Source organism: Sarcophilus harrisii, chromosome 1 (assembly GCF_902635505.1).
Source record: "Sarcophilus harrisii chromosome 1, mSarHar1.11, whole genome shotgun sequence".
Taxonomy (NCBI): domain Eukaryota; kingdom Metazoa; phylum Chordata; class Mammalia; order Dasyuromorphia; family Dasyuridae; genus Sarcophilus; species Sarcophilus harrisii.
In genome coordinates, this window is record NC_045426.1 from 663593058 (window position 1) to 663610942 (window position 17885).

Consider the following 17885-nt stretch of genomic DNA (forward strand, 5'->3'; position numbering starts at 1 on the left):
GAGAGGAGAAAGAAGGGGAGAGGGGAGGCAGGAAGGAAAGAGGGGAGGTTAGGGAAAGGATGGAGAGAAAAAAGAGGAGAGGGAAGCGGAAAGGGAATGGGCGGAAAGAGAAAGAGACTGGGAGGGAAAAAGGGAGAAGGAGGAAAAGGGTTGGGGGAGGGGTGGTGGTTGCCTCCGGCTCCATTTCGAGGTTGGCGGGAAACCTGGAGGGCGGGGCAGTTCGACCCGGTCCTCCCCCCGCGTATTGTGGCAGCGAACGGCGAGTGTGCGCATGCGCGTGCTCGGGTGGCGCGCAGCTTCCCGGGACCCTCAATCTTTTTCAAGTTGGGGATGATACACGTGTGATGGCGTCTCATTGTGAACTTTAGTTGCTGCCCTGTCCCCCGGCACCGTCTGGGATGCTCCCCTAAAGAGGGGGAGACGCCTTTCCGCTTCCAACAGCTGCTAGGGTAGCAGCAAGATCGCGGAGCGGGGGGGAGCGCGATCAGGGTTCGCGGGCCAGGATGGGGGTGGGGAGCGCGACCACCGGCTTCGCTCTGCTCCGGCCCCACCCCTCCCCTGGCCTCGCCCCTCTCTGGCCCTGCCCCGCCCAGGTCTGGCTCCTCGCCGGCTCCGCCCCTGCGCCGTCTCGCGCACATGCGCCCTGGGGCTCCCCGTATTTGTGGGAGGCCCGGGAACGGGAGGAATCCCGCGCTGCAGCTCGGCCTGCCCCCCCTCAGCCCGATGCCGGGGGTCCCACCGCGGTAAGAGGCTGGAGAAGTCTGGGCTGATCCTCTTGGTCCCCCTCGCCGGGCCGAAAGAGAGCCCGAGGGCAGCCCCTTTCCTTCTGGACGTCTCGTGTAACCCGTTCCTACAAACGGGGAAACTGAGACCCAGGCGGAAGGCGGGGGTGGTCTGTCGACGGGAACGTCCGACGGACCCGGGCCCCTCATTTTGCAGATGAGAAAACTGAGGCCCAGAGAGGGAGAAATGGCTAGGGGCTGCTTTGTGTTAAATAGTCGAAGGAAGCAAGAGAAATTGTCAAAGTGGGAGGCCCGAACTTCCCTTTACCTGGAGGAGGGGGTTCGGAACTATTGCTACTAAAAGTTCCTGTTTTAGGGATTTGAGTGGGTGGCAGAAAATACCTTAGTTCTTGCCCCGCAAAAGCTGCTTGGCGTAAACATTTCCCTGCTCAGACTTTTTGAGTTGGAAGTTATCAGTGTGTGTTTCCTACCTTCAAAATCCCCCACCTCCCCCGTTTTTATTTTTATTTTTATTTCTTTATTTTGAAGCAAAGGGGTCGTTTTATTTCCAGGCTTACTACAGCCAGCATTTTATGCTGAGACAATGAACAGACTGCAATTGTGAAAGTCTCGGTGAGATCCCCGTTAACATGTGCCTTATTTTTATTTCCTGTTTACTAACGTTAATCCCAAATCGTAGAAGACTAAAATACTTCCCGGATTTTTACTGAGTGGTTTTTCAGCGTTGGCCCTCAAAACTGCGGAACTGTTTTAATCAGAAGCCGATTTCACTTTTTTGTTGTAATGAAGACAAAATCTACCCAGGTATCAAAAACTAGTTTGCTTCTTTAGACTTGGCTTTTGTGTTGAGTATCTCAGTGTAATGATCACAGAATTGATGATTCAATTGAACCAACCTTTGCCCTTGGCCAGGACGTTATTATTAAGCCGGTGGCAAAAAGACTTTACAGCTTTCCTGTCACTTTTGTTGCAGGTCGCGTCCTCAGGCCTTGAAGTAGTTCAGCCTTACTTTCCACATTCGTTTTCATCATGATGGATACTCAGTATGTCCTCTGCAGATGGAAAAAACGTTTATGGCCAGCAAAGGTGACAAGCTGTTATTTAAAAAAAAATAATGTGAAGAATTAAAGATGACTTTTTGGTGACACGTAATATCTCCATCAGCTGTTAAAAGGGATGCTTACGATTCAGTTTAGCAAAATGATTGAGCTGTATAGTTTGCCTCCTTGAAAACGGCATAAAGTTCTTATTGGTAAACTTGTCTTAAACAGCTTCAGGGCACTATTTTAAAATCTTGCATTTTGCATACATTTTTAAGGGAGCTGAGACAGCTGTGTGAAAGCTCAGTAAATTAGGATTATAATTCATGAGGAAATATGCTTAAACAATATCTCAGGAACAGGCAAAATTTTTTTTTCCTCTTCCTTGTTGTGTTTTTTATTTCATGTGACCATACTGTAATCTGTTTTGGAGAACTATTTATCTTCTCAAAAACAAACTAATAACAGATGCCTTTTTTTTTTTTTTTTAAACTTAGGTTTTGCCCCAGACTGGACTCTCCACAAGAAAACATATTCAGAAAATGAGATCAGCCTTTTTAAATGTTGAAATACTGAGTCTAGATAAAAAGTTAAGTATTGCTTCTTTTGTTCTTACAGGTGTGGCTTTTGTTTAAAAAAAAAAAAAAAAAGAAACAAACAAACATGATGTCTTTTTTTTTTTTTTTTTTTTTTTTTTGCTAAGAATTACTAAGGAAAATAGGTATATTTTATATAGAAGGCCTTTTGTGGAATCCGATGGAACAACACTGGAGAAATCGAATAAAAATTACCCATAGATAAAACTTACCTAAAATAAATGATCTCTTGAAAAAATTATGTTCATTTTCACATATCTATTGTGTGTAATCATTTGAAAGGTTTGAATCTTACAAAAAGAGAAACTGCAATTTAATATTAATAAGAAATGTTAGCTAAATCATCTGCTATTTTTTTTAATATCCATTAATGGGAAAATGTAATAATGATAGCTAACATTTATATAGTGCTTTAAAGTTTATAAAGTACTTTATATCTAGTCTTATTTAAGAAATAAAAATTTCTCTATTGTTTTGGAATACATTTTCTTTTTATGTTCAAACAAAGTTAAAGGCTGATCTAATAAATCACAAAACTTGAAACAAAAATAAAGCCTCATTTTGTCTACAACTTGAGAGCAGTGGAAAGCTGTGTTACTCCGTCCTGGGGATAAACATCTTAGGAATAGCTTTTCAAACTATTTCTTATGTTTCAGGGTAAGCTGGGTTGCCTTGTCTGCTTTGTAAGCTCCCTAGCTTTGGAACTGATATTTTCACCCGAGGAGAAAGAGAGCTAATTGAATACTCAGATTTCACACAACAGTTATTTCACAGACGCATCTTGATACATTGTGTGTTGGGAAGAGTACTGGATTTGGAGTCAGCCTAGGTTCACATTCCACTACTATCTCTTGCTACCTGAGAGACTTTCGTATGATTGTTAACCTCACTGGGACTTTATATCCTCCTTTATCTGTAAATAAGCTGTCTCTGAGTGTCTGTGATCTTGCTGTGGCAAACTCGATGAACTCCAACCAATTTCCCATTTAAAATTTTATTCTTCTAGAACACTTAATTGTTTCCTTAGCTCTAACCAATTAATAACATTAAGTGGGACATACCTGTATTTTAGTTTAAGAGGCAGGAGCACCAATCTTTGTAGCTCCTGCTGGGCTATAAACAGATGATTTACTAGTTAGCATTCTTTTCAGAAACAGTGATAATATCACAAACCATTTCCATAAAGAAGTTTTAAATAAGATTTATCTTGGATAAACCAATTAGAATTTATTTGGCTCTGAAGTCAGGATAGTTTCTCCTTTGTTAAAAGGTAGACCAGGTGTAAAGGTCTTTATAGCTCATTAACACCAGCTTCTGGCTTTAATTTAAAGGGATGTGTGTGTATGAGTTTTGATTTAAGGAAGAACATATGTTTTCATTTTTTCTCATGTTCCATTGCCGTATCTTTTTCACCCCCCAGTTATTTGAAAATGTTCTCATGGTGATAGTGGGTAACATATGACTTCTTGTCTCTGCAGAATTAAAGTGAAGAAGACAGAAACCAAGATTCTAGAGAAATCTCAGATAGAAGAGATCGCTGCGGAACTTAGTAAGAGACTATATTGATGAAAATGTCATTTTAATGAAATAAGAAATTTCTGTTTGGAAGAATTATAAAAATTTGGCATTTAAAACAAGTTAGTCACAGTCTTGAAGAGCTAGGATCCTTGCCCCAGCCCTTCCTTCCCATGCTTTCTCTTGGATTCTCCTCTAAGGAAGGAGATTGTTGGTATACCCAGTGATCAACCTCTGGGGTCTCTGGGGCTGTGCATGGTTATCTCCTTATATGTGAAATGTCTTTCTCCTCTACTCTGACTACAAAAATCTAGGACAGCTGCTGTAGACTGAATCTCTCCTGGTCATTGCTCTTCAGGCTGGAGAATCTACCATTGTTTTTTAAGTATTTTCAAAAAATTCTTAATGAAAGAAACTGCATTGTTAAGATGACATTCAAAATGAAAGTATTTAAGTGATAACAGTGTAGTTTCTGAATTTGTTAAGGAAAAATTTCCTCATTTACAAAAAAAAAAATCAATAATAGTGGAAGATTTCAATACTCCCACTGAACTGTAAATCAGACAAAAGAAAGAAATTAGACTACAGGCTTAGTGTTAAAACTGGATTTTATAGACATAGAATAATGAGCTGGACATAAAAGAAAGGAAATACATGTTTTTCAGAATACCCATAGGAAATTTGTAAAAATTGATCATGTGACTCCTGGTCACAAATCTTGTAGATTAATTTGGGCAAAAAAAATTTAAGCTGTATTTTTGGGTCATAGTACAATAAAAAATGGGTCGAAATATGTAGCAGAGCAATATATGTTATAGACTTATTTAATATCCAATATTATTTAAACTGAGAACATAATATTAGGCACAGGGATAATTCAGGAAAAAAAAAAGTGTTCCCTTCCTCCACCCCCATGAGGATTTAACATTTGTGGGGTAGAAAGATCATATACAGTGCTTGAGAACATATACAGTAGTAACATGCTTACACAAGATATACCCTTCTTTAAGCAAACCCAGGTATGAAATCAGAATTTGCACACAGACAAATAAGGGATGATTATTCATTTTACAAAGAATCCTTTGCTGTGCTAGAATATTTAGTATTAGGCTTCTTTAAAAATGGAGTTCTCTGCTAAGATTCTGTTTAAACATTTTCTATGGCATAGATAAGATATGCCTGCATATAATAGTTATGAGAGTTATGTCTGTCATACCCCCAGAGTTTTCATCTCTGAAGGACTGCAGTGCCTAGCATATTATTGATAACATATTTCTGGACAATTAAATATTAAAACAAGGGGAAAATGTTTTGATTGATGCTTGAATCGTCTTGTTAGCATAAATAGCACAATGTCCTGTCTTTAAAAAAAAAAAAAAAAAACGCAATCAATGGCACCACTTCTAAGATAATTGTTCTGTTTTTTTTTTTTTTAATGTCTTTAAAAATAGCCTTGGAAAGGACAAAATATTACACATCCACAAAAATTTTTTATCAGTTTGCACAGATATTTAGAATAAATTATCAGTATCCTTTTCTATTCAGTGGGCATTAATTATTTGAACACATTTTGTGGTTATCAGTTGTAGTTTGAAGGAATTTATATTTTTATACAAGACAGGTTAGTAATTTGTTTATTTTCAAATAAGATTTGGGTATGTTGGCTCTTTAAATGCTTGTGCTTTTATTTATTTTTTAAAATTACATTCAGCCAGTAGTTTAAATCACCAGTTTTCCTATGCTTGTAAACCATCACTATGTGATAGACATCATAAAAATGTTTATGTTTTCAGTAAAAATTACAGTGTCAATTATTTCACATATATTTTAGCTACCCAGGTTGAAATAAAAACTACACCTAAAGAAGAACTGATTTATAGACGATCACTTAAATTCGGACTGGATGTTTTGAGTCAGAAAGCAGATGCTATTGAAGCAAACTCTTTGAGCAAAAGTCTAACTACTCCCGTACTTCACAAACTGAAACAAACAAGACCTGCACATGCTGTCTCTGAATCTGACTCGTCACCTTTTGTCTGTGAAGAAGTGGTAGGAGGGTCTGGGCCCTTTAAGAAAGAAAATGTACTACAGAGGCTGTCCAGTTCCCCCATTGAAGAAAATAAATGCAAAAAGGGTTTAAAGAGGTCTGTTAGAATTTATGGTAACAAAACAGAACCCTTGGCCTCTCCAGCTAGAAATATTTTTGGCACTCAAAAGCTGCAGCATCAGAAATCTGAAATTCCTAAGTCTTGGTCCAGAACTGGGAAAAACCAGAAACAAAAGAAAGATGATTCATCACAAAACTTACAGCTGAACCTTAAGAAGAAATTGGAAATAAAGGATAGTGGAAAGAAAGGCAGGAAAAGGCCAAGGATTTCAAACAGGTATTCATCACCTTTTAATGCTAGAGAAGAAGATGATACAAATACTGAACTTGGAGAACTCAGTCCAGTTTTGTCATCTAGTAATTCCATCCATTTGATGGCTTTGGAAAAAAAGACAAGTAGCTCTAGCCGAAAAGCATTGGACTTTTCTACCAACCGTTCTTTTGTGGAATCAGAGTGTGAAAATGAACTTGGCAAAGTGCCTTCACTGAAGTACTGTAAAGTTTTAAATGGCATTAAACAGTCATCGGTTTCCGAATGCCATTGTTTGGAGCCAGAAGAGATAGGGCTGTGCACCAATGGATCTGACACTCCCCCGGGTGTCTCTAATTGCAGCTTGGTTTGCCCAAACTATTTTGCACCTAAAACGAGAACTCTTAAGCTTCCAGATTTTGAGGACGATGAAGAAGGTAAAAGCTTATAACTGGGAAAGTTTGGCTTACTTATGATTTCAAATACTTCATAATTACTTTAGGGAAATCTGTATCTGTGGGGCATGGTGGGTGAGTACTAGAAATTCCTAAATTCAAACCCCATTCTTATTTGTTAATGGCCATTCATTTTAGAAATTGGCACAATTCATTTTGGCTGTTGAAAGTGGCCCAGTGTCTTTTATCAAATTAGTGGTTAAAATGGATTAGTAAGGTTCTTAATTCTTTATTATGTTCTTAGTTCAGTAGGATATGTTGTTTCTACTTTGTATTATAGTATTTCCCAACACTCTTTTTTGGGAGAGGAATACAAGGAAAAGTATACTGGTATGATTTAAAAGGGGAGAGAGGAAAAATATCAGGTTTATTGATTGTATGCTTTATAATTAGATGTTATAGTGAATAGTTATTATATTGCATTTAATCTTATTTGGAATTGCTCCTTTCCCTTGTCATTGGTAAATGTGACTTCTTTTTTTTTCACATCAACTAAGCATAACAGGAACCTGAGGAGTGATTTACCCACTTCTTAAAAGGTGATTATTCTTGAATAGTAGATTCAAAAAGCTTGTTCAGGTATGGGTTAAATTCTATGATACTGTGACTGCTTGGTTTGTTAAGCATCCTGAACTTGAAGCTTATGATGACATCTGACTATATAGTTAAGTGTTTTAGGAGAGAAAAAAAATCACACTTAATAGTTTTTAATTTTTGTTGAACTATTTGTAAATAGACTAAAATGGGCCTCATTTTTCTCATCTGCAAAATGAGGGGCTTTGACTAGGTGATTAGGAGACATGAATTCTGAATGTATAGCTTGACTCTTCCACTCTGGGTGACTTTGCCAAGTCCCCTTCTTTTCGTCCCTTTGGGCAAAAGCCCTCTGGGCTTCTGATTTCTCCTCTTTAAAAATAAGGGAGTAGGACTAGGGGATCAAGCTCTCTTTCAGCTATAAATCCTATGATCAGGGAAGAGATGATCAGAGGAGTATAAGGAAGCCAGTAAAGTGGAGATTTTAAGAAGTAGAGCTTTTCCATAGTAACTTGTGAACTGAGAAACATTGGCTAGATACTGATATTTGGGAGATATTGATCTAGATCGTTGGTGTCAAATTCATATAGAAATGGAAGCTGTGAACCTGTCCATCAGGATCCCTGCAAGCTGCATACTGACTTAAAATAATTTAATGCTATCTATATTTTATTGTATTTTTGTTTATTTTGTTAGCTATTTCCCAGTTACATTTTAATCTGGTTGGGGCAACACTCGGGGCTTTGTATTTGACACCTCTGATCCAGGTAATCCACTTCCAAATTGGAGGGATTCCTTCTCTTTTCATTCACTGCACCACTCTCTGAAAAACTGAGCCACGATATCATGGCCCTATAGTTGAATATTATTGTATAGCTTTGGAGCTTGGTCTATCACATTTGAAGCCATGGGATCATAGATTTAGAGCTAGAAGAGACTTCAAAGGCCCTCTAGCCCATCTCTCATGTTATACAGGGGAAAATAAAGCCTAGCGTAATTGTGACTTGCCTAAGGTCATACAGATTGAAAGTATCAGAAGAGATGAAGTTTGAACCCAAATCTTCTGACTCTGGAATCATGTCCTTTTCACTGTAACAAAGAATGCCAGAGATAGTATATAAATAAAGTACATCTAGATCAAGGTTATTCTCTCACATATATTATTTCAGGAATGACCTACCTTAAGGTCATGCATTGATTCCTGGAAAATAGGACTCTAAGTGAAACAAACTCAAAGGACAATTAGTTTTATAGCACAGTGATGCTTTCCTGGATGGCCAAAATTCAGACTGGACACTTGAGACTAATTGGGCTGTGTGGGTTGGGCATACTTGGATACAATAAATAGACCTGAAGAGAAGGGACCTGATAGATGAAGTTATCAGAAGCACCTATGAGATTTATGGCTAGCAGCCAACAGAAGGGGGAGGGGGGAGGAGGAGGAAAGGAACTGAATCAAGGATAAGAAACTGGGAAAAAGGAAATGTCTTTTCATCCCTGGGAATTCCCTCGCCTCTTAAGATTAGCTATTGATGAAAAATGTCAGATGAGTTTGAACACTTTTGGGCAGTCTCCCTTCTCAGAAAATGTTTCCCACCTCTGGGGAAGGTTTCTCAGTCTCCCAGAGGAAAGAACAATGAGGAAAGGGATGTGGCACAGTAGAGCGCAGAAAGCAGTGTCTGCAGCCAGGGGACTTGGGTACAAATATTGCCTCTGACATTCACCTATCACATCCTGAGGCCTCAGTTTCATCGGTAAAATGAGGTGTTAGGATTTGATGATCTGGTCCCTTCCATATTGATGTCTGTGTCCTTTGAAAAGTATTGAACCCTCGGGTCTTGTGTTAAAGGGAGTAGATTATCGATTAGAGCTAAAGCTTGAGGAGTTCAGAAGCCCAATTCCCCAATTTCCTACTTTGAGACTTGGAGTGGCCAGTGACTTTGAATTTGTGGGTATGAGACTACTACAAAGTTTGTAAAAACCTCAAGACTTTTTTCTATTTTACATAGGACTAGGTAAAGCGATTCATCTGATACTTTTTTTGTTATGAGTAGGGCTGGTACTGATGAAAACATGGCTAAGTGGCTAAAATACTACCCATCTCTCCGTTTTAGTGTTTTAGCAGTCCAAATGAAGAACAAAAGTTCAAACTGAGTCCTCACACTGAGCTAGGAATTAGTTGACAAAGGTATTTAGGAAAAATACTAGCATTGGATATATCTAGAAGTAGAAATCATATGCATAAAGTTAGGGTACAAGATATGGATCAAGTGTGTGGATAGATTAGGTCTTGGTTAGAATGTATACCTATGAAATAATACTGGCAAAGGTATTTTGTGTAAGAGGTGTCTCTAGATTACTAATGACTATTGATTTATATGTTTTTGCTTTATAATGAATAGAACATACTGGACTTAGGAAGTTGAAATTCCATCTCAGATACTAGCTTTGAACCATCGTCAAATCACTTAAGCATTCTGACCTTCAATTTCCTCAGCTGCCTTTTAGACATTTTGAACTAGATGCCTTATAGACAAGTCATGTACAAAAGGGGACTCATTGTTCTCCCCTCCCCCTCCCTCCAAATCCAGTCCACTTCTGAGCTTTTGTATTGCTGCTGAAGGCATCAGCATCTTTCCGATAATTTGGGTTCAAAACTCAGTGTCATTTTCAACTTCTTACTCTCACTCACCCCACATTACTGAATCTTGAAATTTCTTTCTTCACAGTATCTTATACATATGACCTTTTTTCCAGTCATGTGACCACAACCCTAAATATAGCCTTCCTCACTGTTTTTTTAATTGTGTTTTTATTTTTATTTTTAAATAAGTTTTTTATTTTCAAAATATATACATTGTTTTCAACATTTACCCTTTCAAAACCTTGTGTTCCAAATTTTTCTCCTTCCCTTCTTCCCACCTCTTCCCCTAGACAGCAAGTAATCCAGTATATATTGAACATGTGCTATTCTTCTATACATGTATTCCACATTTATCCTCACTTCTTTCTTGAACTATTCCAGTAACTTCCTTTGGTTTACAAGTATAGAGAATTCCAAGGTAAGAAAACTCCCTCCATCAGTGTCAGCATCTGCTACTTTAAAGTGTTAGAATGTTGTTTAAAACATTGAAAAGTTGTCTAGGTTGCAGCCAGGATATGTCGAAAGTGGAATTTGAACATAGGTTTTACTGCTTGTAGGATCAAATATACATTCTTTAGTATTTAAGTATTGGCCCATAATTGGTCTTTCATAAATGCTTGTTGATTCACAACCTAGGCTTTTCTTACCTTTCAAGGCTGCTTATTCCTTTGGCTTTCTTGTTCGTTATACAATTTGATATTGCAACTCCTGTTCCTGTTCTGTGCACTAGCAATTCCTTCAGCCTAGAATGCCATCCTTCCTCACTTTTATATTCTGCCTTGGTTTCCTTCAGAACTTAGCTCAAATGCTACCTTTGACATCTCTCTCAGCTCCCCTCCAAGGTTACCTGCTATCCGATAGGTATGTATCTGGTGTTTAGGTGTATGTAGATAGACACACAATGTAATATCGATGTGTGCACATGGTTTCTCCCCCATTAGAAAGTAAGCTCATTGAGAGTAGAAATGGTTTCTCTTCTATCTGTGTCTTCGGTTCTTAGCATAGTTCCTGACACATAGGATCTGCTTAATGAATCCTTATTCATTAAGTTGATTATGATAATGAATCCTGTAGAACATATCTTGGCTTGTTGGATTGAGTTGGCTTCTAGAATTGTCTGTGGAATCTTGGATAGTTCTTGAAGACAATATATTGTAAGGGATTTGCCTAAATGGGAGTTTCCTTCATAGTCACTAAGCAGATGTCTACTATGTGCTGAACACTAGAGACCCAGAGAAAACAAGGCCCTGTCCTGAAGGAGGAGAGACAGTGTGCTTTTAATGATTATTTATAAATCAAGTACAAGATAACACTTGGAAGCATCAGGAAAGACCTGATATGGAAGGTGGACCTTAAATATTAAAATAAAACATGGGGTTTTGAGAAACAGGTAGTTAGTTTTAGGCATGGAGAGATGGGTTTGGAGGGAATTAGCATTTATTAAGCATCTACTCTGTGTTAGGTACTGGACTTTTACAAATATTATTTCATTGGATCCTCACTTCAATTCTGGGAAGTAAGTACTAGAATGATAATAGTACTTGCTTCCCAGAATTGAAGTGAGGATCCAATGAAATACTATATACTATTACCATTCCCATTTTACAGAGAGGGAAATTGAGTCAGGTAAAGGTGAATTGACTTTTCCAGGATCACACAGCTACTGAGTGTCTAAGGCTGAATTTTAACTTGGGTCTTTGGGGGTCCAGGCCCAGTGCTCTATTTCACCACTGAGCTGCTTTTAGATGGGAGATGGACTATCCTGTATGTGAGGAATGGCACGAACAGTTTGACTGTACAGTCATATATGAATATGAATTTATGGAATGAGGAACGTGTGATAAAGTGTGTAATAAAGCCTGAAAGGCAGGATGGGGCCAGGTTAGGAGTAGCTTAAAATGTCTTGGAGGCTATAGAGAAATGATTAAGTTTAAGTTTTATGTGTATGGGGAGAAGAGGAAGTGTGACATGGTCAGATCTATGCGTTAGAAAAATCACTTGGATAACTTTCTGTAGGATAGAGTGACTTGGGAATAAATTTTAGGCAGAGAGGCCTCCTGCAATAGAGAAGCAATGATAGTCTAAATTGGAGTGGAGAGAAGGAAGCATGTAGAGATAAACATGTGGGGTTGAGCAAGAATTGAAGATAGCACCACAGTTGTGAACTTGGGTGACTGAAAGGAAGGTGGTGCTCTTGATAACAATAATTAAAAGTTGGGAAGAGAAGGATGAGTTTGGGGGAAAATAGGAGTTCTGTTTGGGATGTGTTGAGACATTCCCTTTTAGTTGTCCACTAGGTGATTGATATAGGACTGGCTAGATCTAAAACAGGATGGATAATAGCATGTATAGTGTGGATCCAGCAATATAAATAATACCTTGTCAACATAGAAACATATACCTCTCCGGGCTGTTGGGAAGCTCAACTCTCATGCCTAGAAAATGCTTTGCAATTTACAAACTTCATTTGTGGTTGTTAGGGTTTTAATACCTAAAACAACCTTTTGAGAAGGATAGTGTAAGCCATAAAATAATGACTTTTTTTTTTTTAAACTATCGATCACCTGTTTTGAATCTGAGAGTAATAGTTCATAATATATATAATAATTTAAGGTTCGGAAACCACTTTTCCTTACAAAATGTATGAAATCAATAATGTAAGTATGATTTTCCTGTCTTAAAGATGAAGAAACTGAAACTCAGAGGAAATGATTTGCCAGTGGTCACTTGGCTAGTAAAGTTTGAGGTAGGGGTCTTCTGGTTCCCAATTCAATGCATTTCCATGTCATGCTGCTGATACTGCAGTGGAGAACCTTTCCTTTTTCATGGATCAATAAATATTTTCTTAGATGGTGCAGTGGATAAATTGTCAGTCCTGGAATCAGACCTTTCTGAGTTCAAATCTGGCCTGGGACACTTACTGGCTGTGTGACCTTGAACAAATCATTTCATTCTATTTGCCCTTAGTTTCCTCATCTATAAAATGAGCTGGAGAAGAAAATGCCAAACCACTCCAGTATCTATGGCAAGAAAACCTCAAATGCAGTCATGAAGAATTGATCACAACTGAAATGACTCACAATTCATCTTTTAAATAAGCCTTTTAAGATAGCAAAAAAATCATAATCTAACTTTATTTATAGAACTTCAGTCTTCTGAACAGTCGTTGGAGTTTAGTAGTGTTAATACCACTGTGGTAGATGAAGAGGAGGAAGATGAAGAACTTCCAAGTATACTTTCACGCCCTGGTAAGAAATAATTAGATCAGATGAACATGAAAGCATGGGAAGTGGATTGGGTAATGATATGAAACTATTTCTAACACCTTGACCTAAGGCAGGTACATATTACTTGTTAATTTGTTCCCCCTAGCTGCATCCTAGAATTGTAAAAGATCTTAAAAGGTTATTTAGCTGGTCACTGAATGTCATATAGATATGCTCTTAGGTTTTCCTTTCCTAATAACTGTTTATTATCCTTTAAGAATCTCTAGGGAAGAAATTCTACAGTCACCCTGTGGTTCATTCAACTTTTGCTTTTAGAATTTGTTCTTTATATGTAGCTTAAATCTGTTGTGCTTCAGCTTATAACCAGAAGAAATCTATTCTTAGTGGCAGAGAAAAATGCTAAAAGAAGCCAGACACCTTGGATTGATTGAGCCTATCAATCCAAGAGGGAGTTAACTAGTTGAGAATATAATCCAGGTCACTAAGCACAAGAAAAAACAGAACCACGTTATCTGAACCATTTGTTGGTAGTTGCTTGTTTTCATTTACTGACAATGGTTTAATAATTTTATGCTTTTTTTTTTTATTTAAAAATTTTATTGGTGTCATTTGTTTTTTATAGTACTTTATTTTCTGAATATATTCCTCTTCTTTTCCTTTCAGTGAACCATCTTTTCTAACAAAGAATTTTAAAAGGGAGCAAAAAGCAGTTCAACAAAGCTAGCCAGCCCATCACCTGAGCTGAGCAGTATATGTAGTACTCCTCTATAAGGTCCCTCCCATCTCTGAAAAAGGAGGGAGGTGTTTTTCTTTATCTTTTCCCTGGGTTGGGCTTAATCATTTTCATTACACAATGTTCAATTTAATTTTTTTACCTCTTCTATTTACATTGTAGTTTTACCTACTTTTAAATGACCTTTCGCTTTCAGTTAAATTTTTTTTTTAATCATACTCTTGTCTAATACCTTTAGACAAATATCTGATAATTTTTCTTGTATTTCTTTATGCTTCAGAGCCATGTTCCATAGAAGCTGGAATGTTAGTCTGGTGTAAATATCAAAAATATCCCTATTGGCCATCAGTGGTAAGAATAACCATATCTGTCTTTTGGATATATAATATAATAAAACTTCATTAATTTGAACTCTATTCTTCTGAAAATTATGCTAAACTGACCTTGTTTGTACAAAAGTTTACTTTTATAGTATCTCTATTGATGATTTTATAAGCAAATTGTAAATAGGATTACAGGGAGTCATTTAACTGGCTGAATCTAATCCTAGATTCTTTGTTTGTATCGATTAAAGTGAGCCTAGTAGAATTCTGCTTGCCTTGGAAAAACTTTAACAAAACTGAACCTTATTTAATAGTGCATAATTTCAACTGAATTTTCTCCCTATTGGTCCCAGTTAGCTTTTATGACATGAGTTGAGTTAATATGCTTGTCAGTTAATCATCATCGATCCTAGTTGAATTAAGCATAGAATTAATATCTTTTACTGTATATTTGAACTTCTGCCATTTATCCTCTTTTTTCCCCCCACTCTCAGTTGTTTTGGGGCTCATAGTAATTTTTGCTGTGTCTTCAAATGCTTTTAAAATTTTGAAGAGTTGCTTTCAAAATTTTCTTTTTCTTCTGATCTTTAATCATTCTTTGGAATAATTAAAGGAACTCTATAGTAAAAATTATTGTGGAACTGGGATTGTAGACCTGCTACTTTGTTGTGCTCCTAGATTTTGATATTACTGCAAAGGGCTATGGGTAGGTGAAATAATCGACTCTGAAGAACTAAGCTTCTTGCCCTTCTAGGCAGAGCAATGTAAAGCACTGGCTATGATGAATTTTCCTGTTAAAATGTAACTCTTTACCTAGAGTGTGTCAGACCACATAGTCTGGTGAACCCTACATTGGTCTGTGAACCTGACTCACTTAGCTTTGCATAACTTTTCATGCATTTCCCTCCCTTTTTATTTATCTTCTCTTTTTGTTTCACCCTCAGTTGTTTGTTTTGTTTTTTGTTTTTGTTTGTTTTTTGCCTTACCAAAGAGCTTTAGTTTTTAGCCTTGTTTAGTTCAAGGGGAAGCTTTTTCATAGCACAAGAAAGACACTATCTTTGTTGGTGGTTGCTTTACCTTGTTGCTTTCAAAATACATCAGTGCCTTGATTAAGCGAGAACTCATGGAGAACTGGGTTAATTCTTCAAAATAATAAAAATTTATCCCCTGAAAATTTAGCTCTGTTAAGAGCCAAGAAAAAATGCTTCCCTTGAAACTTTTGTTCTTTGTGGCCAAAAGGACTATAGGAAACTGGAGAGAGAAGGGAAAAAGCTAATATAGCTAGTAAGATAGATTATTAAGATTATATCTGATTAATACAGCATGAAATCAGGAATATTTCAGGGTATCAAGGCAATTGTGAAGTAAGTGAAATTTGTTTTTGACATTCAGCCTTCTTTCAGCACCCTCCCTTCACCAGGCATCTCACTTTGATGCTTTTTCCAATTTATCTTATTTCCTTCATATATATCTTATTTATATTTAATTGTTTTCATGTTGTCTACCCCCATTAAACTGTGAGCCTTATAAGAATAGAGATAACCTTTTGCTTTTCTTTATTATCACCAGTGCTTTGCATGGCATGTAGTGGCTACTTACTGTTTATTGATTATTGACTTTGATAGATTGTGACCTTGTTTCATGTGAACCCTTTCTCCACTGATTTGAATTCATTCAAACCTCATCCTGTGTGATTTTTGTCTAAGAATCCTCCATGGTGGAGATTGAAGAGGCTTTTCTCTAGTTCTTTTATTATACGGGAAACATTGATGCAAAACTCAGACTGTCCATCTGTGATCCTTTGCTTTTGTACAAACCAGATCTTTCCTTGGTCTTAGAAGTTGCTAAGAATACCAGGCATCTAGTCCTGACTTACCGTGTCCAAGATGCCCTATTGTGAAGGACTGAAAAGTCTATGCTCCTAGCAAGTTTCAAGCCTTTTAAGCCTCCTCTTCTTATTAGAACTTAGCTATATTCCAACCTGTTTCCACAAAAGCTTGCTTAAAGACTGTCCATCTAATCAAACTGGAATGCTTTGTTAATGGCTAATGTGTTACTCTTGACATTTACATTTATCAGCCTTCAATACTTTAGCATGAGGGAATGAGTAGTAGAGGAATTTCAGATAACATGAGGCAGAACTAGTTGAAGATATTTTAGGGAGATGGGGAACTGTATTTACTAATACACGAGGCCAGTCTTAAGAGTCGTACTAGGCATTTACCTCTTTACTTAGAGGGAAAATGTATTAAATACCCTTCCATTTCAAATGTACTTTTACCAACTATGTGGATGAGATTATTATTACTGTAGATAATATATCTGGTCATATTTTCTTTTATATCTACAATTGTTTTCCATAAAGTTCAGTGGCATAGTATAGAGAAGGCTTATATAATTTTCTAAAAATAAAAGCATCTTTTTTTCTTGAATTTTTCTACAGGTAAAAAGTGTAAAGCGGAAGGATAAGAAAGCAAGTATATTATATATTGAAGGAAATATGAATCCAGAAAAGAGAGGGTAAAAATAATAATGGCTTTTGGAAGCTGTCACCTGAAGGGACATCTTTTGAAAAATCATGGAGATCTTAAATGCTTTCTGTATGCATGTTGCTACAGGGATTATACTACTGACTAATAAGAATGAGTTTTGGCCTATGTGTAAAAATCTGGTCATTTGAAGATAAGACTGCAAATGGCCCGATTTTTCTAATTTTACAATGGCCAAACACTCCCTACCTGGGTGTGAAAAACCATTTTGAGATACTCAAAACCAACCAAATTGGCAACACATTTTGAAAGATTATTTGTGATGTAGTTGGGCTCAGCATTAAGTTTGGAGGCAAAAGCTCTAGGTTCTGCTCAGGCACTCGCTGACCTCTGGGAGCCCCTGTTCTCATTTGCATAATGGGACACTGATCCTTGTGAATCATGATTCACATGTAAGGTTGATGAGACCCATTTCTCACATAAGCCAGAGATTACCCATCTGGTATCTATCCAAGCTGCTAGGTCTTATACTCTTTCCATCATATTAGTTTGCTTCTTTTGTAATGTGGCTAGAGTAAAATCTTTGACATCTGTATAAATGTGAGTCCTTGTTGAAAATGAGATATTAGATATAAAGTGGTCTTTATCAATGTCATTTTGATTATTATTATTTTTAATAATGTAGTTATTTTAATTAGACAACTAAGAAAATAAAGACAACAGTGAAACTGTTAATAATTAATTTGTGGACTATCAGGGCTTTAAAAAGCTTTGCTTTATTGACTCTTTAAAGATAGAAAACTCAGATTTATTCTACTGAACCCCTCAGCCATCCCACAGTGTTGTAGCTCACGTACAATGTTTTTGTTCTAACTTCAATAGTACCAGTTCAGTAAATGCTAAAACCTAAAGTACTTTCTACTGTATGAGATAGCAAGAAGATAAATATTTTTTTAAAGCCATAATGTAAATTATGTGGAATTTTTATGATCCCTTATTGGCTAAGTAATTTTGTTAGCTTTGAATGAATTTGGTATTGGGGGCCTGGATCTGGTTTTGGCTGCCATTAAAGGCTCCTGCCTCTTAATAATGACTTGAACTGGTACTTTGTAAACAGGGTTCTTATTCCAAAGGTGATATTAATTAAGAATACAAGGTTGGTAGGAGGGGCAGGGAGAGAAGGGGTTTTGAGAATGGAGAAAGAAAATAACTTGTGAAATAAACTGAAT

General features: G+C 37.1%; 1 protein-coding gene across 3 annotated transcripts in view; it reads left to right on the top strand.

Moving 5' to 3' along the window:
- Window positions 1–290: 290 nt before the first annotated feature.
- The window catches only part of PWWP3A (PWWP domain containing 3A, DNA repair factor), a 30424-nt gene continuing 12829 nt past the window's right edge, over window positions 291–17885 (top strand). The window contains exons 1-9 of one of the 3 annotated variants that reach the window (XM_012542227.3): window positions 291–743; window positions 1295–1355; window positions 1717–1829; window positions 2281–2372; window positions 3858–3928; window positions 5726–6688; window positions 13028–13132; window positions 14125–14195; window positions 16611–16687. In XM_012542227.3, coding sequence (XP_012397681.1) covers window positions 1773–1829; window positions 2281–2372; window positions 3858–3928; window positions 5726–6688; window positions 13028–13132; window positions 14125–14195; window positions 16611–16687 — 1436 coding nt within the window. In that variant the 5' untranslated portion in view covers window positions 291–743; window positions 1295–1355; window positions 1717–1772. Of the gene's footprint in view, window positions 744–1294; window positions 1356–1422; window positions 1548–1716; window positions 1830–2280; window positions 2373–3857; window positions 3929–5725; window positions 6689–13027; window positions 13133–14124; window positions 14196–16610; window positions 16688–17885 lie in introns of all 3 variants that reach the window. The other 2 variants (XM_012542228.3, XM_012542226.3) reach the window with 2 other exon arrangements.